This window comes from Arvicola amphibius, chromosome 9 (assembly GCF_903992535.2).
Source record: "Arvicola amphibius chromosome 9, mArvAmp1.2, whole genome shotgun sequence".
Lineage (NCBI taxonomy): Eukaryota > Metazoa > Chordata > Mammalia > Rodentia > Cricetidae > Arvicola > Arvicola amphibius.
Genome location: NC_052055.2, coordinates 8,231,024 through 8,255,340, shown reverse-complemented (window position 1 = coordinate 8,255,340; position 24,317 = coordinate 8,231,024). Strand labels below are relative to the sequence as shown.

The window sequence follows — 24,317 nt, the reverse complement described above, 5'->3', positions numbered from 1 at the left end:
GAAGACCCCGCCCAAGGTGAGTAGAACCATTCCCTGTATTGGGCAGAAGAAAGCTAAGAGACAGAAGCAGTCTAGCAGACAACAGGAGTGCATTCATTTCTCTGTTTTTGAGTGTGGATGTGATGTGAGTTTTCTATTTGAATTCCCACCTTAGTGTTCCCCATAAGGATAGACTGTAACCTTGAATTGTAAGCCAAAGAAATGCTTCAATAATCTTAGTTTGTTAGAACATTTACCACGACAACAAAAATGAAAGTAGAATTCTTTCTCTTTGCTGTTTCAAATTATAATTATTTAATAATTGTTTAAAGCAGTTAAGTTGTATAAAAATGCATGGTTTTGAAAGATCAAAGTGGCTTTCCTACCAGTTATACTTTTCTGATTGTGATGGGAAGTAGCATGGCTAAGCCATCAATAATTTGATAGGATATATTAGGTTTTGTTGTAATTATTTGTCATTTGTTTTGAGACAGCATCTCCCCACATAGCCCAAACTTGATGTGCAATTCCCCTCTGTGTGCTGTGAATGTTTTATTACCATTGGTTAATGAATAAAGCTGTTCCAGCCAATGGCTTAGCAGAGCAACGCCAGGTTGGAAATCCAAATGGAGATGTCAAGAGACAGGTGGAGTCACAGAGACACCATGTAGCTGCAGAAGGAGCAAAATGCCAGCATGGAACCTTACCAGTAAGCCACAGTTTTGTGGCGATACACAGGTTAATAGAAATGGTTCATTTAGGATATAAGACATAGCTAGAAATATGCACAAACCATTGGCCAAACAGTGTTGGAATCAAAATAGTATCTGTGTGATTATTCAGGTCTGAGCATTCAGGAAATGAGCAAGCAACCTCCACTTACACAGACTTGTCTCAATTCTTGCAGTTCTCTTGCTTTAACCTTCAGATTGTTGGTTTTATAGGCATGTTTCATCAAGAATGGCATCATCAGAGTTCTAATTAGCAATTTCCCTCCAGTATCTTCACCTGCAATGGGACTGCTGGGAACTAAACTTGGGTCAACTTGAAGAGCAATCTCTTTGGCCCGAACATTACTCATTTCAAAAGGCTCATGCTTCCTTGGATTCTATGCTTCTCTAAAAAGTAAGGCATTGACCGGACATGGCTTAGTTTTCTAAGGCACTTGTGGAACGTCTCCCTTGCTGCTAAAGTGCTTAGAAATGTGGTCAGAGCATTGTCATGGACAGTGAAAATAGACATTCGGAGGCATCTACTGACCAACCCGAAGATTGGCTTCTACTGTATGGTGTAATTAGTTTCCATCTCCTTCAGTCATTGAACTGGATGGTTGCACATAGCTAAGCCATTCTTAAGCAGAACTAATTAAAGATAACAGATGACAGATAGCTCATTAAAAATAGCAGAACTACAAGTAAATTTATATTGCTTTCACTCTAAACATTTTGTTTTTAGATTCTCTCCCTTTTTTAAAAATCAGCCAGCCTTTTCATTCACATGCCAGTGACACAGCAAGCAGGGGTTGAGACACTTGCTACAGCAAGACAATATATCACTGTTGATAGCTGATCAAAGTCATTTTCTTGTGTGGAGATCACCAAACTATGTGTAGATCTGGTGGTGGATTTCAGACTCATTCTGAGTCCCTAAGTTAAGATGCTTCTACTTGATGTTTACAAACAAAACAGTTCATTGAAGTCAGAACTCAGTAAAATTCAACCAAGGTCACATTCTGGCCTGCCATCATGTGTTTCAGGGCCTTGGTTAAGGGATAACTTTTTAGAGCTTTAAGTGCTAGAGAAAAAATCGACATGAAGATGATGCATGGGACATAACTTTCACTTGTATTTATGTGTCCATGAGCCAAGTTTTATTGGAAAACAGCTATGCTTTTTTGATGCATGAGTCATGGCTTCTTTGTGTTCTAATGGAGTTGAGTAGTTGACAGAGACCTTAAGGTCTATATATATTCTAAGATATTTACTCTCGAGCCTTGTACCTCTGCCTTAAGCCTGTTTGGAGTGTGAAGGTATTGAGAGATTATTCTTGTTTGCCTTTGGTGGAGGTTGAGTGGAGGGTAAGATGTATATAGTGTTTCCTCTCAGCTGGGCAGAGAAAATTGCCTTTTCCAACACTTGGCAAATTTCAATGGGGACTCAGGTCTGAAGTTTATTACACTGTTAAGGTTTCACCTTAATATGATAGGGTTGACAAGTTACCAAAATAGGAAAAGCACAAGGAGTAACCAGGATGAGGAACCTGCTGCTGGCAAGAATTGGAAATCTGATATGAAATATGAATTTGTTTTATAATTTAAAATTGTCTTCCTGTCAATTTTACTTTGAGGTGGTTGTCTCTCCTATCTTCCTTAAATGGAAATGCAAATCCCTTTAAAACAAAGCATTGCATTCCCCAGAAGAAGTCTCTTTTTCATCTCATTTGTTCGCAGGACAATTTTAAATATGCAACACTTGAACTATGAGAGGAGCCCATGTCTGTATTTGACTACTAAGCTTTTTATCATACTCAGTGTTTATTTTGTTTTCCTTTTTAGCATGTAGAAAAGATACACTGTTTAAGATACAGAGAAGGTACTACCAGTATAATTCAATTTGAATTTGGTGCTTATACACTGTAAATTTGTAAGACTTAACTTAAAAATGAACCTGTGAAGAAAATTATTTTGATAGGATTTGTATTTCTAGGCATCAAAATAAAGTATGCCTAGCATGGGGGTGCACGCCTGTAACTCTACATTAAGAGGCTGAGGCTGGATAAGGTCAAGTGCAAGATCAACCTTGGCTACATAGGAATGTACTATGTTGATGGGGAAACTCTGTCAACCAATCACATCTAGTTAAGGTGTGGCTACCTGAAGCCCAGGAATAAAAACTGGGAGGACCCAGGTGCACGCTCTCTGTGCAGCTCCTGCCAAACAGATAGGAAGTCAGACCTACCACTCTTGTAGCGTGTTTCCCCTTATAACCCTTAAAATATAATTGTTATTCTTGAGCTGGCCTGGTTATTTATTGTACTGACCTAATTCGCAACACTGTGTGAAAAAGGAGAACCATGACAACATGATATAAAATAGGCTACTTTTCATATAGATATAGAATTCTATTTCTGCATGGCGTTCATTCATCTGACCTGGTTGTGTTTGAGGGTTAAAGTTTCCACCAAAGGCAGGACTTTATATAATAGAGATAAGTTAAGTGTTTCTCTCCTCTCTGGCGAAGAAAGTAGGAATAGAGTATAGCATAAATTCTAATTGGTACTGATAATAAAAACCCAGGGTCAGATATTAGGGAAGAAAGCTGAGAGATCAAAAGCAGTGTAGCTAGTCACTAGAAAGGCCCTTTACCTCTACTGGATCCTCAGACCAAAAGGGTGATTCTGTCTTCATACTGCATGCTCAGATTGCATCCTCAGACTGCAATGAACTTATGTCTCCTCCCAACTTATATTCCTCTATCTGCCCAGCCATATCATTCCTGTCTGTACCTCTCTAGTGCATGGATTAAAGGCATGGATCCCAAGTGCTGGTATCACCTTTGTGTGATCTCTTTTCTCTTTCAGTCAGATTCAGTCTCGTGTAGCCCAGGGTAGCCTTGAGTCCACAAAGATTCCCCTGCCTCTGCCTCCCAAGGCCTGGATTAAAGGTGTGTGCCACCAATGCCTGACCTCTATGGTTAACTAGTGTGGCTAGCTCTGCACTCTGATCTTTAGAAAAGCTTTATTTGTTAAAATACAAACAAAATATCACTACAATGGATTTCTGTCTGATCAGTCTTCTTCTCTCACCTCAATATTGCTTTGAGACCTCAGTGTCCTAACTCCAGGTACCTAATGCTCCAAGTAGATGACTTTCCACATAGGTCTGTGCACAACAAATGAACTAATATGCTCTTCAGTGAGTAGTGTACAAATTTATAGTATACATGTACATAAATTATCATTGCATAAAAATTAAATATATATCAATGAAAGTTATTTTGTTCATGAAGTATTCTGGAGCCTTTGAACTTCCATCCATTCATCATCTTGGGTTGCAGTTGTAGGTGGAAGTTTCTGTCCCACAAGGCGCTCCCAAGTAACCACACAGAGGCTTAATATTAATTATAAAGCCTTACCCAATAGCTCAATATTTCTACTGGCTACCTCTTATGTTTGCAGTTAATTTTTTTTTTGGTTCTCAAGACAGGGTTCCTCTGTAGCTTTGGAATCTGTCCTGGAACTAGCTTTTGTAGATCAGGCTGGCCTCAAACTCAGAGATCTGCCTGCCTCTGCCTTCAGAGTGCTGGGATTAAAGGTGTGCACCACAACCACTGGCTAGTTAACTCATATTTGTATCTGCACTTTTGCCACATGACTTGTTATATTTTCTCAGCATGGCATGTCCATCTTGCTTCTCTCTGCATCTGTTTACTACTCTTCTGACTCTGCCCTTTTTCCCAGCATTCTCTCTGCCCCTAAAATCCTGCCTAGATATTGGCCAATCAGCTTTTTATTAACAATGAGGGTAACACATTTTCACAGTGTACAGAAGGATTATTCCGCAGCAGGCAAGTTTCTTTTTATACTTTTGTAAGTTCTCCTCTCTCTCTCTCTCTCTCTCTCTCTCTCTCTCTCTCTCTCTCTCTCTCTCTCTCTCTCTCTCTCTGTCTCCTCTGTCTTGCATGTGTCTTTCTCAGTGTCTCTCTGTGTGTTTCTCTATCTCAGTGTCTCTCCATCTCTGTCTTTCTCTGACAGAGACTTCCTAGACTGGTCTTGAACTCACGGCAGTCCTGTCTCATCCTCCTCAGCACTGGGATGACTAGCATGTTCTCTTAGTAAACTTTTATATTGATGAAAGCCCACATGCTTTGATCCCTCCCTACCCAGCAGGCACTGCACTGAGCTCATCGCACTTGGTAAAGCTTCTGAACAATCCTGACAGACCTATGAAATGAAGGCTGAAATTACTCTTATTTTGGGTCACGAAGATAAAGAGAATCTTAGTCTAAGTTGCCCACCGTCCCATAAGAGTGATGAAATCACTGTCCTCAGGTCAGCTGACCACAGCACTGCTGTAGTAGCCTCTGCTTTCTCATCGTACTCAGTTCTGTCTCTGAGCCCTTGTACCCTATTCTATACTCAGGATACTTGGGTGGCATCTGTGCTAAGTATGCTCCCTGGTAGAAGCAATTTTGACTTGAACCATTTCAACTGGGTTTCCCCCAGACTTCAGCAGGATTGTCTATTAATTTAGTAGTGCTGGTTTTCTGTACTACCCTGCAAGTCGTTCAGCTGTAAGTATGAAAAGCCGAGGGCTGCCCTTTATTTTCTTTAATCTGAAATGATATGACACCCCTGATGAGCTGTGTGTAGCTAGACTCCATTGCAAAATATAGTGATTTTTAGCTTTTGATTTATAGTTTTCATCAATCCATACTGTGATGAGATTTTTGTACTAACAAATATTAGAAATATATTATCTTTAAAATTTTATTTATTTATTTTTAAAAATCAAACTTATCTTTTTTTATTTTATATACCAGTTCCCACTCACTCCCCTTCTTCTATTCCCTCCATCTCACCCCCATCCACTTCTCAGAGGTCTAAGGCCCTTCCTACTATATCTAGGCTAAACAAGGTATCCATACAAAGAGAATAGATTCCCAAGAAGTCAGTATCAGCAGTAGGAATAAATCCTGGCACTACTGCCAGTGGCCCTGTAGTCTGCCCCAGCCATAGAACTGTCACCCATATTCAGAGGGACTAGTTTGGACCTATGTTGGTTCCTTCCCTGTCCATCTGGAGTTGTTGAGCTCCTATTAGCTCAGGTAAGCTGTTTCAGTGGGTGTACCCATCATAAGTCTTGACCTCTTTGCTCATATTCTTACTCTTCTCACTCTTTAACTAGACTTTGGGAGTTCAGCCCATTGCTTGGCTACAGGGCTCTGCCTCTGTTTCCATCAGTTGCTGGATGTAGGTTCTATTGTGATATTTAAGACAGTCATCAATTTTACTACAGGGCAAGGCCAATTCAGGTACCCTCTCCTCTATTGCTCAGCGTCTTAGCTGGGGTCATCCTTGTGGATTCCTGAAAATTTCTCTAGTGCCAGGTTTCTTGCTAGTCCCATAATTGCTCCCTCAAACAAAATATCTCTTTCCTTGCTCTCATCTCTGTCCTTCCTCCATTTCGACTATCCCGTTTCTTCAAATTCTCCTCCCCTCTCTTCTCCCTCTTCTTTCCCTTCCACCCCTTCTCTTCCTACCCCAAAATGAACCCTAAGAAAAACATACATAGATCCACCTGGAAAGGGGAAATAGACAAGATCACCTGAGAATATATAATCTTGATAACCTAAAGATTTTTACTTAGGGATACTTATAAGTGGTTGTTAGTCTGGAGAAGAAAGGCTATACAGCAGAGACAGCAGTTTAAGATGCTGTCAGTGATTTCTCAGTGGAAAGTCCCCATAAGTCTAATTTTGTTGCTTGGGGTATGTTGGTCCTTTAACTTCTATTCGATGCTACCCTGTAACCAGCAGAGAAACCTCTTAAGTATTCCCAGGGACAGAGTGTTCTTGGATTGATAGAGCTGCAATGGGGGGGGGTTGTTGCCTTCCGAAGGTGACAGTGGCTCTGTACTCAAAGAGCAGGTGCTGATGTGAAAGAAAGAAGCATTTTCAGTTCAATACAGTAGAACACTGTGTCATCCCAGCATGCATCAGGAGGTACAAGTGCCTTGACTATGAGGATGACCTGGGAAAGAAGAAAAGATATAAAAAGGCAGCAGAGGGTCACGAGGCAGTGAGGTTCAATGGCTGATTTGTCTTTATCAGCATCAGAAAATAGAGAATTATTTTTCAGCGTCTCTCTGAGGTCCTTATAGTACTCAAGTTCTTCCCTTCTTCTCATAATAGATTGCAATATACAGAATTATATTTTCACTGTTAGACTTAAGTCTTGATATTTCTTTGTATTTAAGATTTTGGTTTTCTTCTGTTTGTTGCTGGTCATGTTGAAGCACTCAGGGGGTCTAGATTAGAGTGAGAAGAGACAGAAAAATCTCTGTGTACTTAGGCCCTGAAGCTACCGAGGACTGCATGAAGAGCGAGGGATCACTGGGTTTTCTTCTGGTTTCTGCCTTCTCTACTCAGTGTGTTCTTGATTGCCCCTGTCAATGTCCTCTTAGAATGATTAGGGTCCTAAATATTTTCCTTAAACTTGTCTTTCAGTAAGGTTAACTTTCTGAAACTCTCCACACACAGACCCAGACACACAGACACACAGACCCAGAGACACAGACACACATTCTATAACCCTTCTAGTATTAGTCATGTTATTACTCAGTTGCTTGTCAAAGTGCCTTTCTTTAAAGCAGGCTAAAGATCCTGAGGTTACTCATCCATCAGGTCTCCAAGACCCTATGGGTTTCTATTTGTCTAGGCACTATTTTGGTCAGTTTGCTCTTGTGCTTGGGTATCTAGCAAAACCAGTCCCTAAGGCAAATCAAGTCCCTAATCATTAACCCAACCCATTATTATTTTCTTAATAATGTCAATTGCTATTTAAGTATTTAAAACCCACATAGATAAAAGGAAGCATCCCCATCACTGACATGTGCCCTATTCAGCCTACTCTTCCCTAGGCCAATCACCAATCATGTGTGTTTTCTCCAGTGCTTCTACAACCTTGCCTTGTCAGGGTTCTAGTTTCCTCGGTCTTTTAAAAGTAAATTTAACTAAAACAGCCTAAAATCCACAGGATGTATTACCTTTACTTGGGTCTATGCTTTCTCTATTCTGATTGTTTTCAGATATTTATTTGGTATTCCTATATGATTTACAGTTCTCTATGGCTGGTGGGGGTAGTTTATTTTGTTTTGTTTTGTTTCTCATCTTTTTCATATCTGAGATGCATATTGTATACATGCTAGCAATCTCATACTTAGTATGCAGATAATAAAGAAATTGAGTTTGTAAATGGCATTTTGTGATTTGTTTACTTGGCACGTGCTAAAATTCCACTCCATGTCCAGCGCTGTGCCAGAAATGGAGATTTCATAAAATGAAACAAATAAAAATTTAATGGGAGAACAGCAATGGGCTCTTGGTCTCTGCCTGCAATGCAGCCAGCAGGCACCTCTACTGTGTATTTTAGTATCTCTCCGATACTGTGTTAGTGCCGCGTGGCTGTGGCCCATCACTTTGGCATTGGCATCCCTGGGACTGAAGGATGGGTGTTAACGAACCATGTTCTTAGGGTCTGGCAGCACACACAGCACATACTAGGTTCTTGGGGAATGCCTGGAATGAAGGAGACTACAGTATAATTTGAAAAATGTTACTTTAGAGCCTGTATGGGGTGGTGTTGGGAAGACAGGAGAAGGGGGTTGCCCAGCATGCTTTTCTGCATCTTGGCTAGGATAAGCCCTTGTGGCCAAATGACAGCCCCGTCAGGCTGCGTTTGGCCACAGATTCACTTGGACAGTAATTTTACTTAAACCGACATTGGCAGTCCTCACTTGGTGGATTACATTTTTGGGGAGGCACTGTAATTAAGAAGCATGTAAGTTGGCTAAAGTAGGTTCTTACATTCTGAACAAAAACTTAAAATACATACTTTCATGCCAAAGGCCCATGCTTAGTAAATTTTGATACCTATTACACAGTATAAAGTTTTCAAACGTAAAACCAGCTATTGTATGTTCCCATTGGCATTTAAATGGTGTTTAACCCATTAAATTTAATGTTTTACCACGAGATTTCTGGAAACACACATGAGAAATAATTAAGACAGTAATCCTTCCTATGGAATGAGCCTAATATGACTTTAGAGAAGAAAGAAAATTTCTGTATGTCCCTAAAAGCTTTTTTTTAATGGTTTAAATTTTATTTAGAATGACTTTTGTGTGTGAAAAGACAAATTAACAAGACTGAAATGAATCCCAGTAAATTAAGGGTAACAAGCTATGGCTTAGGTATTTCTGGGGAAAGCCGCTCCTGGCTGAGTGCAGGACTATGAGGCCCCCACCCCCACCCCAAGAGATTACCCTTCTCCTTGGAAGCATTACCTCTCTGAGTCATGGTCAAATAGGGTTGGACGATCTGGGGCTAATGAGAAAGGGTTCGAGGTTTCCGAGGCACATCAATGGGTAATTTCTGGGAAAGTGGCTCACACATTGCTATTTAGGTCAAAGTTTAGAGTACTAAGATGAGTCCGTGATACAAACTGGGAATCCATAGAATCCAGGAAGACCAGCAGAGCTTTCGGTGTTGCGCTTAGCCCCAATCAAACCTTTTAAAGGACGCTTTAGTGCGTAGATATTATTTTAGGGTTTTTTTTTTCCTTAGAATGGAAGAGAAAGTTACCCACAGAACACTAGGATACAGAGAACCTGACAAGAAATGGTTAAACAAACATGGAGTTAGTTTGAAGGCTAAAGCAGGTTCAGCAATATTAAGGGTCGAGCTTTGTGTTTCCAAATCTGGAAAGGTTTGAGATGTGATCTACAGAATTATTTGTTTTTCCCTGTTGAAATCAAAAGAATTATTTCATAGTGTTAATAAAGAGGCTTTTACAAAAAAAACAACATCGGTAGTTTATTCAATTGCATATATCTTAAATAATCTTTTATTTTCATCATATAGCTGAACTGTAATTGTAAAAGTTTCATATGATTTTGGAACACAGACACTCTTTGGCACTCCACAGCTCTACTCTCCTACCCTCAGATTAACTTCTCTGTGCACTTTATACACACATGTATATGCACACCGTTCTGTATATGTCTTTGTTGTATTATGTTCCATATAACTTGTAGCCTGCCCTTTTCTTTTTCCTTTCACAATAGGCCTTCGCACTCGCTCTACGTCATTGCTTGTAATTCCCAGTGTGCTTTTTAATGGTTATAGTATTCTGCTATCGATGTAGCAAATGTATCAAATTTGAGAGTGCATAATTAAGCTTTTCTCCAGCAGGATTTATGCCTGAAATAGTCCTGAGGGACTCTACGGAGAATGATAGACATTTGAGAAATTCTGCACTCGAGAAGTGGGTCTCAGAAGTGAGGAACGGAATGAGGAAAGGAACTCTTAAGTAACAATAAAGATCAGCAAAAAATCTTGTAAAATTAATTCCAAATGCTGGTTGCTATAACATTTTGGCCAAACGACTTAACTGTGCAGAACATATTTAAAAGCCAAATCAGACCTTGTAGGTAATGGCTGATTGGTGAAGTGTGGAGTCCTCACTTTTAAAACAATAGCGTTTCTTTTTGTATTGTTGTTCCCTTTACCCTCTTCTGTTTCATCCTTTGGAATGCTTATCGTGTCTTGGAAAAAAGTTCTGTAACAGAGAAGGCTGCTTGCCTCTTCGAATAACGAAGCAAGAAAACCCACAATTTGTGGACATACTGGTCATGTAGTCTGACCGTGATTGAGAGCTTCTATCCAGCTGCAGGCCTCTGTTTATTAAAATGCAGCTTACAGCATTTAAGACTACAAATGAACCTTTTATGAGGTGACAAAGTATACTTCTATGCCATTATTTTCTTCCCCCAGCAAAGAAGCAATGTTGTAATTTACTGGTGGACCCGTTTGGTGTTCTGGTTCTGTATTTGGTGGTATTCAGTAAGGTGCTCCATGGTGGTCACTTCATACACAAAAGACCCTTGCAGAATCAAAATGGAAAGGCAGGGACCTGCCTTTTTTTTTTTTTTTTTTTTTTTTTTTTTTTTTTTTTTTTTGCTTATGGCCTAGAAATTAACATTATATAATGCATTTTAGATGACTTTTTTGCCTTTTGTTAATTTCTGGAATCACAAAGGGATTTTTTTTTTAAAATTTCAGTTATATTTTCTATTCCAATTACCTTTAGTTTGTGGGAAATATATGGCTTACGTCTTTCCAGAATCCTTATGACACTGAATATAGTGCTGGGGACTTGTGGAAGGATGGATGTGATGCTACTGAGTTTGCATATCACTCTGGGTACTGATGATCACCAACAGTTAAATATGCTACAACTAACCATTAACTACAGCCTGTTGAATCCCTGGCCTTTCAATGAAACAACCTGCCAGCTCCTTTGCTGTCCCCTCCAGGAAGCATCTTCATTTCTGCCTGTGCCTGCCACTGATGTCTGGCCCAGATGTCACTGCCTTTTCCGGAGAAACTGCTCTAGAATTCAAGCCAATTGATTGTTTTCTTTAAACACCTTGTTGGAACATTTTATCTTTTGGTTGGAAAATGTTTCTGATCACTCATTGCTTCTATCTGCATACTTCATATGTCAGTGGATTTATTATGTTATTGTACATCTTTACCATAATCTTGAAAGGAGACTGTGTTTAAGAAGATGCCCAGTCCGAACCAAAGCAGCCACTCCTCCCTGTATGACTTTCTGTCTCTTAGATCCCAGGGTCCTCATTTACAAATTAAGGGTTCCACCCGACTGGGAAGAGTAAATGGAAATGTATACAAAGGTTTTCCTGCTATGAGGTTCCCACAAAGTGACCTAATCCTTCCTTTCCCCTACCCTTGTCTCTATAAAAAAGACCAAGGGCATTGACCAGTGCTTTGGGTGATGCATCAGGCATTTAAAGATTTTTTGAAATTTGAATTCTTAAGTCACTGACTATCTGAAAACAGAAGATACTGAGTAGAGTTCCCACTCTGTTTCCCATTGTGCAACTTTGAAAGGCAGCACAGATTTCAGTCTTGGAGGCGATGTAATTTGTAGTTAGAGGATATTCTGTACAATCATCTTCTTTAATCCCATTTGAACTTCCAAACATTTCTGGAGTCTCCTGCTGCCTCAGGGCCTTTGTTGGCATTCTTACTTAACTTATTAATGTGGCATGCTGTTGGAAGAATTAGGGAGTGAATTAGAATGCTCTAACATAAGAAAATAAAAGCTTTGGACTTTTCTAACCGTTAATGCTTTGGCTAAAGTAACTAATGAGTTTATGTAATTTGATTTGTTAATTGCACAACTTTAACTATGTTTTTTCTCTTTAAAATTGTAGGATGCAGAATAGAAAACTGTGACTCTTGCTTTAGCAAAGACTTTTGTACCAAGTGCAAAGTAGGCTTTTATTTGCACAGAGGCCGCTGCTTTGATGAATGTCCGGATGGTTTTGCACCATTAGATGAGACCATGGAATGCGTAGGTGAGTAGGTCTTAATTCATCTCTCCAGTCTTCATGCCTGTTTGTGCACCTATTCATGTTGGAGATAGCCTAAAAGTAAATGAGTTCCAATGCTCATTAGAACCAAAAGGTTTTAGCTTTTGCTGATTCTAAAGAGTTTAGGCATTGTGATGATGGTATCTTTGTTCCAAAACTTGGTAGTTATGTATTTGCTGAGTTAGCCTACTTAAGGGGTGATAAACTTTATCATCACAAATACACCAATTTATTATTATCATAATAAATTATTGGTATTTGCCTTAGTTTGGGTTTCTATTGTTGTGAGGAGACCATGGCAACTCTTATAAAGGAAAACACTTAATTGTGGTGACTTCCAGTTTCATAGGTTTAGTCTATTAACACCGTGGTGGGACACAGCAGTGTGCAGGCAGACATGGTGCTGGAAAAGGAGCTGAGGGTTCTACATCTTGATTCACAGGCTGCAGAAGGCCTCTGTGTGCTGGGCATAGATTGAGCATCTACTGTAGACCTCAAAGCCTGCCCCTATAGTGAGGCACTTCCTCCAGCCAGGCCACACCTACTCAACAAGGCCACACCTCCTGTTATTGTGGCTCCCTATGGTACTAGCATTCAAACACCGAGTCTGTGGGGGACATACCTATTCAGACCACCACAGTACTGCACAAGTATTTTATTTAGAAGAAAAACAAAACTTCCAAGCATTTTTATGCCATCCATGCTATTGCCTTAGCCATGCAAACAAACAAACTATGGAGATTCTTGCTTAGCCATCTGCATGAAAACAGAAAAGTGAGAATGTTCTTCTGCCCAAATATATTTTCTTGATTATTGGCTGCAAATTACAAAGTTTATTAAAATTGCTTTGGTGTTAACTGAATTTTAGATCTGTAGAATACCTTAATATACATATTGTTAAAAAATAATCACCCATTTTGGAAACTTCATGTGAATTTTATACTGTGGGGTTTATAAAATACTGTGGGTTTTTTCCATGGCTGTGCTATTCATTAGCAGGTAAAGTGGCTACACTTGCAAATCTGTAGATTTGATCTTAGCTGTAATTTCATGCCCGTCTCCTTCAAATTTTACTAGATGTACTGTACATCTGATTTGACTCTGATTTGACATCCAGTGGAGCTAAGAATCATCAGTTATACTCCCCATTCCCTTAAATGGAGTGATTTCAAAACGGAACTTGACAATTACTTCTTTAGAAATATTGTTGAACCATTTTGAAGTTATATATATTTGAAAACTTAGAAGTGAGTTTTGGAAAGAAATGTGTTAATTTACAATGGTATTAATGTGTGAGTTAGTACATGAATTTATCACCCAATTGAAAAATGAAAAAGCTGCTAAAAACATATGAACGTCATTTTAGCTTTTGAGAAGCAATAATCACACCTATTACAAATTGTAAATGGAAATGTACAGAATATTCCATGATAGAATCCTGTGCATATATAACCCTATATAACAATTTTAAATGGGTTTGAAAAAATCCTGGACTTGTCTCTGATGCCTACTGAGGTTGAAAACACAGTGTGCTCTGTGTGGACTCCAGACTGGGGTCCTCATGTATCGTATGAGGAGCTTTTCAGTACAAAGCCGATGAGGAGGTTCAACTCTACAGTGTTACTGTCCTCTCCCTGCCTCCGCCACTGCTCAGTCTTCTTACAAAATGGGCATCAAAAGTATTTCATGACTACAAAAAATAGATATCATTTTTTGCCTCAGCTGTCTGTTAATTTTCAAACGTGTATTATATGGCATGGGTACAGAGGGTAAGAAATACAAGAGTAGGTAGAATAGGCAGAATCAGAAAACACACACACACACACACACACACACACTAATACATACTGAACTCCTTGCCAACTCCCAGTACTTGTGAAATAAAGCAAACACAGTTACGGATTTGGATATGTGGTAGGGAATATGAAATTAGCCTGATAGATGGTTACTCCCACCATGGCATTGAAAACAGCATCTTCTCTTTAGGCTTTGCCTGTTTCGAGGCCATCTTTTAGAGATGACAGAGCCTTGCATTTCTGACTGGCCAGCAGTATCCCTTCAGAAACGTGACAGATGGAAAGCAGCAGGTCCTTCATTACTTATGTGGCATTTGTTTGTCTTAGCTGTCAGTGCTCTCTGACTTAAGCAACTGTAGTTCTAGACAGATGAGTTCAGCTCCTGTAGGCTACATAAGCTGTTTTTTGATGCTTACACTAGAGGTAATAGATAAAAAAATGTTGTATAAGTTTTATATCAAATTGAACAGTGAATATCCAACTGCTGTCTATGTTTGTGTTTTTGAAATCTTTATCAGAAGGATGTGAAGTTGGTCATTGGAGTGAATGGGGAACGTGTAGCAGAAACAACCGCACGTGTGGCTTTAAATGGGGTCTGGAAACCAGAACACGACAGATCGTTAAAAAGCCAGCAAAAGACACAATACCATGTCCAACCATTGCTGAATCCAGGCGATGCAAGATGGCCATGAGGCACTGTCCAGGAGGTGGGTCTAACTAAGCGCTCTCGTGTGCTGTGTGCTTTCTCAAGTTTTTCCCTCCCTCTTCTCCCTCCTTGCCATAAGTGCTATTTATCTATCTGATACTGACAGTGGAGAGGAGATCAGATTCTATTTCAGAAACAAATACTTAAGCTGTGCTCTATGTAGAGTGGACATTTCATTTGTTTTCATAATATTCTTTAAAAAAACTTGAAAGAATATGAATGTGCTTTCTCAAATGAGACTTCTGAAAGTGTGATGTTTTATTTGTGTGTGTGTGTGCGCTTATGAAATCAGGTCTAGACTAGAGAGGTCTGTGGAATCTGTAAAATCATCTGCATCATTACTAGTTGCAGAAAACGGCTTAAAATAAACTTACCCAAACACTGGGAGGAAAAAACCCTGTCCCGGTGTTACCAAAGTCAGCCCCTTCTCTTTGTTTGGATAATGATTTGTAGAAAACAGTTACTGGTTTGTGTGTGTTTAACTCTTTGTAATAATTATACTGATTTGTAGTCATTATTCTAAAATAGCCGGATTAGGCTCATTTAGAAATTAGGAGTCCTTAGCAAGGTGTTGGACAACACAGAATCAGGAGGTCAAAATGCAGTTCTTGTGTGTATGTGGGTCTTATGTACATATGTGTTTATGTGCACGTGTGTGTATGTGCAGGCTAGACAGCAACATATGCCATCTCCCTTTATTACTTCCAATCTTTTTAAGACATGGTCCCTTAATGACCTGAAACTCACTATTTTGGTTTAGGCTGGCTGTCCAGCAAGGCCTTAAGGCCTTCTGTCTCTGTGCACCCTTCCTAGAGCTGGAGTATTGACCTATCTGACTAATGAGGATGCTGGATGTATGAACTTAGGTCTACAGGCTGGGGCAACAAGCATATAACTGACCGAATCATCTCACCAGCTTCTTGACAGGGAATGTTCACAATGCTAGTGTGTTTCTTAAAGCAGTAATCACTTGTTGACATTTATTGTATCACTGGCCAAAGCCATGTTGCCACAGATGAAACTGAGAGATTTTTTTTTTCAAAAGTGTACAAATAGAAAACCAAAGCTGAAAGAAAGTTGTGTTTGGAAAAGTGCCTCCTAAAATAGCCCAAACCTCGGTTGGCCTCTTTCCCCTCACCCTCTGTTAGTGTGTAGCTTCTTGGCTTCTAACTCTAGCCCAGAAAGAGGACATGTAGCTGCTAAAATGGGTTTCTATCCACACTGTGCTGCCGTGTGGAGAAGGTCTACGACGCGTGGAGGCCGACGACACTCAGAAGACTGCAAGACTCCAGCCAGCCTCTGAGGACGATTAGATCCAGATTCAGAAGCTCCCACGGAGGAGGCAGCTTTTCCTCTTGAATTAGTCGTGCTTTTCCTTACTGGGCCTTTGAAACAAAGTTTTTTTGGGTCTGCCTTTGCACTAACAAGGATGGTTTTGTTCAGTTAAAGTGGGTATTTTTCAGTCAAAATATAAGAAAATATTTTCTTACAAAACTAATAAGCCACTTCTTGGATAGCTGAGAGCATTTAACCTGCAACCTTTTGCCTAAAAGCAAACCTGATGTATTCAGGTATCGAAAAGAAAGACGTCCTTTGTTGTATATTGTTTATATAACTGGCCCGTTCCCCCCTCCCCCCCATTCCCTTTTTAAGCATCATGGTCCTGCAATTGTGGCTTAAATTAATAGCAAAAATTAGGCTGAAAATATTCTTGTAACAAACATGCTTATGTGTTAGAAGAGCCCACACACTCCTTTACCCTTTCCAGCCTTTCATTTTGTCCTGACCTCAGTCCTGACAGAGTTTTCTAGAGAGTAAATAGGGTGTTAGCCATAATATTTATCACATTTCTGTTCTTTGTGCTACTAACAGTTGCCATCGTCATGGAATATGCCTGATTCTACTGATAATTTAAATTGCACCACACACACAGACACACACACACACACACACACACACACACACCACATCATATAAACCTAGTTTTCTTCTCCTAACAAATAGATCAGATATAGATTCTAGTTTAAACTGTATTTAGGTTTTAACCATATTTTATCCATTAAGCATTGCTCTAATCCCTGTAGCTATTTCATTTTCAGTTTACTAATTTTTTTGTCTAAATATAGTGAAATAGTAAACACTCTTGGGTTTACATAAAACAGGGTTTCAAAGATATGCTGAAACTTGTTTTGTTTGATTTAAAGAAAATAAATTAGTAGACATTAATGGTTCTGTAATAAAGTGACTTCTAGTTACAAATATAGGATATAAGAACTAAGAAACTAATTTTGGAATTTGGCAGCGGTTGTTAAAAATTGGCATAACCTCCACTGGTGAGTCCCACCTTGCCCCAGGTGAGAGAAGGCAAAGTCCCCTTCTTCAGCGGGTCACGCTGATTACAGAAGAATGAAGAAGAAAACCACTTTATCCCCTTTTCCATCTTGATTTGATTTCAGTGATCTGCTTTGACAAACCATGCAAAAATGTAAGTCGTAATCAGGTTGGGAATACAGGCATTTTTTTCAGATCTTTTCAACATATGTATGGATTTTTCTCCTGTTGGAGCCAATCTTAACCTGATTGCACTCAAATGCAGTCTTTGCCTCCTTCACACTGGAGCGCAGGCGCATTAAAATCAGCTGCTTTTGATTAAGGAAAGGCCCGAGCTAGAGGTCAGCATCGTGGAATGGCTAAGTGCGTAAGATGTTACACTGAAAGCTATTAAGTAGGAGAAAATGAAAAACTATAAAAGTAAAAGTAACAGCAAAAACATCATGGTATAATGACCTTACCTATTTCTTTCTTTACCCATCACACGCAATTTGTTTTGTGAGGGGAAAAAAATAAAGAAGTTCCATAGCAACTTCAGTAGATGTATTTGTACTAAAGTCCCCATTCTTCATTTCCAAACCTTTCGTTTTGGTCAGTTTCCTTTTCTTTCCTTGTTGAGGAAACATGTAAGATTTCTTGGACTTTCAGATGCACCCTTAGAGGTAAGGTCTGTGATCTGGACGTCTACATCCTGTCAACTCTTAACTTTTGTGACCTCTGGCAAAGTTGCTTAACCCCTCTTGGCCTTGATTTCCTCATTTATAAGCTGACAGCACCAATGTCGGTGATTTTTAAGGTTTAGTTTTCTTCTAAACCCCAGTGATAGGAGGATTAATTGCTGAGAGGAATAGGTATCGTCTTGTGGTTAAAAGGCAAGAAAAAGAGCGGGGGTCCAAGAGCACAGACTGACTGTAGAGCTGCTCCCATTTTGGTGGTAGCATGTGCTCAGTCTTCTCTTGACTTCTGCTCTTCTGCTTCAAAGATGAATTTTATGTTGTCCACCTTCAAAGACTGAATAGGATTTGTTTTAAATGTAGGTGTTACCTATGGCATAGCTACCAAAACAGAAGGCTAAATGAGAAACAGAGGGAAAAGGGGGATCACAGGAAACCCCAGGAGGTAAAATGACGAGCCAGTGAATTGACTGTGTTTGGAAGACACGTGGAAAGAACAGACCCCTAAAAAGTAAAAGCTGGTCATGTTGCAGACACAACCACCCCTTCCCACCTCCCGAGTGATAGATTTCATCCTGCTGGGAATAATTTAGTTTAGTAGTAGCCCAAATCTCTGAATGGAAGGAATTTTGAGTCTAGTTTAAATTGTATACTAGGCAGTATTTTAAGAGAAAAAAATAAATGGGCTGTTATATATTTGAATGATCAATGGGAGAACAACATCAAATTCTCTGGTGCTGGAAAATACCCATGTACAGTGCGAAATATTGTTATCTGTAAGTTTGTATAATTTTCTACTCTCATAAGATTAGCAAATGCTCTTTAATATGTTTTCACATTGTTTTTTTCAAGTTTAAAAATTTATTATTATTGTTAGTAGTAGTAGTAGTAGTAGTAGGTGTGTGAGGGGGAACTTTGTGGACTTAATTTCCTCCTACCTTTATGCAAACAAATTCATGTTCTTAGTCTTGTGTAGCAAGTGTGTTTACTTGTTTAAGTCTCTCCCTAGCTCTTACAGCAAGTTTTGCTGGATGTTTGTTGACTGGTGTGCCGTACTGTTTATTCTTCTGTTGCTTAAAGAATTGGAGAGTTTTTCTTAGAAAGAACAACTGGACTGAAGAAGTAAATGGTTGAGCACCTCTCATTTGATGCACAGACATGAGCTGGACAGAAAATAAAGTAGGCTAAGTGAAGGAGGGCTTTGGCTGAGATGTGCTAACTTATATTTGATATTCAGAAAACTGAAAGTGGTGTTTGGTCAGAAGTCTGCATAGTTGAAATTTTCTTTGGACTGCCAAACATCTCCCAAATAAAGACATGGAGACTTATTATTAATTATGAATACTCAGCCTTAGCTTAGCCTTGTCCCAACAGCTCTTTTAACTTAATTTAACCTGTTTCTCTTTATCTACATTTTGCCATGGGGCTTTACACCTTTCTTTCACTCTGTATGTCCTGCTTTCCCGCTTCCTCCATGCCTGGCTGGCTGCTGGGATCTAATTTTCTATCTTCCCTGGAGTCTAAATTCTTCCTCCTACTTATTCTCCCTGCCTGGAAGTCCTGTCTATACCTTTTCCCTTACTATTGTCCATACAGCTTTTTATTAAACCAGTCAGGTACCTTAGGCAGGCAAGGTAAAGCAGCAACACATCTTTACATAGTTAAACAAATATTCCACAACATAAACAAATATTCCGCAACATAAACAAACGCAACACATATTTGCATAGTTAAACAAATATTCCGCAACCATGACTGTCTTGCTTAGTGATGCACCCCAACTTTCAGCTTTCTCTGTTCCTACATACAGAAGTATCATTCTGTTTCCTTACTAATACTTGAAAATACAACATGCTACCTCCATTCCTTCTTGATACCTTCCTCTGTAGAATAACTGGTGAGGTGAACCCCAGAGGTCATATTTCATATGTCCTGAAGCACTGGACCACTAACTGTGCCTTGACACTTATCTTATGAAGGCCCTCCTCTCCTTTAGTTTTGGTGGTGGTGTTTGGTTTGTGGGGTGTATATATGGCTTCAGGAGAGTCCCTTTAATATTTAGACCTTCAGGGCCAACTTTCTGGATGATTCCCCTTGATGTATCAAGCCACATTTAGCATTCGTTGCCCTACATATGATCGCCCTATGCCCAACATCATCGTTGTTTCTAAGATATTTCAGTAATCAGCCTCTTAGGTGATGCTCGGACAGATGTTCAGTGGCTTTCTGCATTTGATGCTGTGACTGCCTCAGCTACAGTTAGCTCATTACAGGGTAATTCTTGGAGCAGTGCAGTTTTCCTTAACAATATGCAAGCAAGTTAAAATAAATATGAAATCTGCTACTATATACTATATCTGCTACTATATACTATATATAATTTGGAAATAATTCATTCATTTTAAGATCACCTAATTGGGATCCAATCAAAATTGGTTCTTAACTTGGGAGGAAACATAAGCAAACATCACTTGGCAGCTTAGAACGTCAATCTTGTAAACATCTACTTTTAAAGGATAACAAGTAATAAGACGTGACTTATGTCTGTTTTCTGTACATAAACTTACAGCATCACGTGGACTAAGCATTAGATAACAGAATGAAAGATGGCAGCCGATTGTGATGGGTTAAACCAAGAACAGGAAACAAGCACATTTTCAGTAGGGTAGGGCCAAGAAAATACACTTTAGACATATGTTCTTTATTTCTCTACATTTTGTTTGCATTTGAGTTACAATTTATGTGGTCTACTTTCTACATGCCAGCCTCAAGGATCATTGGAAGAGAGCATAAGGGAGAAACACTTCTCTTGTGTGACTTACGCACTGTCTAAAAATGTCATTAATGAAGTTTTTCTCTGAGGATTCTTTTGTCTTTCTCTGTGTTCTACTCAATACTTTGTTATATTTCGTTGAACAACCAGTGATTTTGGTTAGTGGTCATTTTCAGTTGCACTGCTCCTAGGAACTCTGGGTTCCTAGATGGTGTACATACTGAATGTAAGCCCGAATGGTTACCCAGAGCTGCAACTTTGTAAATTTTAATTTTATCCTCATCATATAAAGCTGATGTTTTTACAACTGGACACCTGCTTCCAAAAATTTCTGGCAGTAGTGTGTCTAAAATTCCTGTTTCAGGGGGCTTAATGGTGTGTTGAGAAATGACGTTTTCTGGGCCCTTCTCTTATCACATCCTACTTTAAAGTTTATTTTTTCTTGTTCTTAGAAAATGAACAGAAGATAAACATTGACTCCGGCTGTTAGTGATAGTAGAATTTCCATTGGTGTGTGTGTGTGTGTTTGAGACAGTGTCTTAGGAAAACCAGGGTCTTTTGAAGTTCCACCTTCCAAGTGTAGGATCACAGGTCTGTACCACTGTGCCCAGCGGTAGCACACCTTTTCTTGTTGCTCTTCTTAAGCAATCTAGTTATTTTCAGGTTCACTGACTCTCACATAGCAGAGCATCAAATCTGAGGACATCTGAAGCAGCACAGCAGGTTCCTGTGGTGTGTATGGAGATCATAAAGTCTATAGGTGCCAAACTAAGCAAAGCTTTGGGCGTGGGCATGGGCACAGAAATCTAAGGAGAGCCAGGCACATAGATATGACAAGGGAGGGAAGTAAGAGAATGTTTTCCTAGTTTCACTGAGAGTTTGTCTTGATGCCGTTCTTCCTTGCCCAGAGGGGAGAGCGAATGAATGAATAAGCGAAAGAAGCTACACTTTTGTGCCCTTCTCTGAGGTTCCCATCTGGAAGCGCCACCAGACTGATTCAATTATAATCCAGGGCACCATGTCCTCGTCTCTTTTATGGGTACTTGTAAATAGAATTTCTTAACTATATATGCCACCAAAGTCCTCATGTCCGCCGTGTAACAAAGCAAAGAGGAAAATTCCAGAGTGCCCTTCTTTTATGAATTTTGCTCAGTAGTCAGCTAGTTTGACCTTAATGTGGGAGATGTAAACCATTTTATGACTATCCAAAATAACAGCAAGTCTTAATGGGACACAAATGGTGCCAGAGGTAGAGTGTCCCTTTATAGGAAACACTGCCATACCCTCTGCAAGGCAGGACATAAAAATCCCCTCATGGTTCTTAAAAATCCCCTTCTTTCCACCTCCGATGCCTGTGATCTTCCCATGGTGTGGAGGAAGAGTAGGATTAAGTCGGTGTGCTGTGCCACCTCTCCAGCTACTGGGCTGGCCTCCGGCTGGACTTGTGATTTTTGTCCAGGACCAGGGGCAACAAGACAAGATTTTGTTGTCCGTCTTACTATAATCCCGGTGTGACTCATGTCATCGTTATACAGAAGTGGCTAAGGTGACAGGATGATTTTGTTGATAAGAGGCCTGGCAAACATTTTTACTATTAACCTGCAGCTATGGAAGCAACCGTTTTAACTGCACAAAACAGCCTCTCTGTGATATGTAGACGTAATCTCCATAGGTCTAGCATTGTTTCTTCTACTTAAGGACTTTCGGAGACCAGGAATAAAAACTATGTAAACTTACCTAATAAAGGGACATTTAGGAATTAACACAGAACCCTTATATTTCCTTGCCAGATGTCCATAGTATTTAGTGACAGTGTAAGATGATACCTAGCAGCATGATGAAACAGAACCCAAAAATGTAAGAACACGAGGACCAAGAAAACTGGAGGCAGAACACGAAAGAGCTCAGGACGGATGAAAAAGAAATGTGTCCAAATATTCATTAGAATAGTTGAGTAAAATTTTAACTTCCACCAGAGTTTAAAATAAGTGTTATCAACTATAATGCTGATTTAATAGTAGCTTTTCAAAGAAAAGTTGTGGTGTACATTTATTTATAAATAAGAAATGTACTGGTGCATTCACATACATATCTGCTCACATCTGCACACATGGCAGTGTGTGCATTTAATTTATGTTGGGGGAGAAGGACTTCGATGATAGACTAGAGCTGGGGAAATTGATAATTCTCACAAAATAGTCTATCTAGTTCCATAGGGAGAGGAAAGCTAAGCAGGCTACCTACCGTCAGATGAAATGGACTTCTCAGATGGGGTGCTCATTCAGAGCACGGATCCTGGGGTAGGTGGTGTACTGAAGACTGTCTAGTTCACATCCAAGGTTCCAGAAGGCAGCTTCATCCTTATCCCTCCATGAAAAGTGGAAACTGTGATCCTGATCTGACTCCACAAAGTTGTGGGAGAGGTGGACACAGAACTCGGGGAGTTACTTTATCATCAGCTTTATTTTTCTGGTATCATCCAGAATGTTTTTAGTGAATATTGGATTTGAGAGGGGGGGAGGTTTGGCATCTTAAATATCTATATATGGTATAGCTCTATTTTCCTGGGATTGGGCAGCTACCCTTGAAATCTGTCAGTAAATAGTTACTAGATGGTAGGGAAGATCTCCCAAGGGACCTCCCTACACTAATATTTTGAGGAGCCTTTTGTGATTTTTGTTTCTTTTCCAAGGCTGTTTTTGGATGATTTTAATCTGTATCAAAATTATTACTTATGAGAAAACCAAATGGAAATTGAGTAAATGCTTCCTGAGTTGAACTCGCTTTATTAAAATGAGTTGTAGAGGCCTTCCCGTTTCTCTGTTGAACTTAGCTGATGCGCGAGAGCTGCTGTCTTAAGAAGTCCATGCTTCTCCTATCGCTCTCGCTGTACATTCCTCCATGTTCTGAAGAAAGGAACAGATGGAGCAAAGGGAGTTTTAGAAGTAAAACTGATAATCAAGTCCGTGCAGAGAGAAATGTACATCACACAATGGCCAAAGAGCCAAATCATGAATGTCAACTGTTAGTGTAGGCTCTGATAGATACTTTTGTGTGTGTGTGTGTGTGTGGCAGGGAGATATTAGCTACTAGGAGCCAAGGAAAATCTTCTAAAGAGCAAGAATGGGTAAAGTCTTGTATTAAGATTTATTTATTTTATGAGTGTATATATGTGTGCACACCTTGGGCATGTTTGTCGCCCCAGGAGGCATGTCACTCCCTTGGGACTGGAGTTCTAGATCTGAAATGTCACGTGAGTGCTGGGAACTGAACCATGCTCCTCTGCAGTCCCATCAAGTGCTCTGAACTACCGACCTACCTGTCGAACCCTTGAAGACTTGTTTTATTTTTCTTTTATTGAATGTATATTATATTCATACAGTACATTCTGATTACACTTTCTCATCCCCATTAACCCCCCTCCCATTTCCTCCCACTTCCCTTCCCATATGGGTCCACTCCCCTTCTGTCTCCCAGTAGAAAACAAACCGGTGGTTAAGGAATAATAATAAAGTAAGGTAGACCTGAAACAACAAATTGGAATAGGATATACCAAACAGAAACAGAGCCCAAGAAAAAGTATGAGAAATACATGTAGACATAAAGACACACATTTTACACACACAGGAATTTCACAAAAATACAAAGTCAGGAGCCAGACTCTGTGCACACAGGATGAGGTTGGGCATTGAAACATTAGGATAAAATGGGGAGGAGAAAGTAGGAGGGAGCAAGGAGGAGAATATAAGGAGGGACAGCTAAAGTGGCCATTTGAGGGGACATATGGAAACCTAATGCAGCCGAAACTTCCTAAAATAATAAACACATTTTAAGTTGATCTAAATGAAATCATCAAATTATGGGGGAGGCATTGTCCCAA

At 39.6% G+C, this 24,317-nt stretch overlaps 1 protein-coding gene across 3 annotated transcripts in view; it reads left to right on the top strand.

The window, feature by feature from the left end:
• The window catches only part of Rspo2 (R-spondin 2), a 135,332-nt gene that overhangs the window by 71,851 nt on the left and 39,164 nt on the right, over window positions 1–24,317 (top strand). For 2 of the 3 annotated variants that reach the window (XM_038342956.1, XM_038342955.1), the window contains exons 3-4: window positions 11,999–12,142; window positions 14,472–14,660. In XM_038342956.1, the coding sequence (XP_038198884.1) occupies window positions 11,999–12,142; window positions 14,472–14,660 (333 nt within the window). The remainder of the gene's footprint in view (window positions 1–11,998; window positions 12,143–14,471; window positions 14,661–24,317) is intronic. The other variant, XM_038342957.1, reaches the window with a different exon arrangement.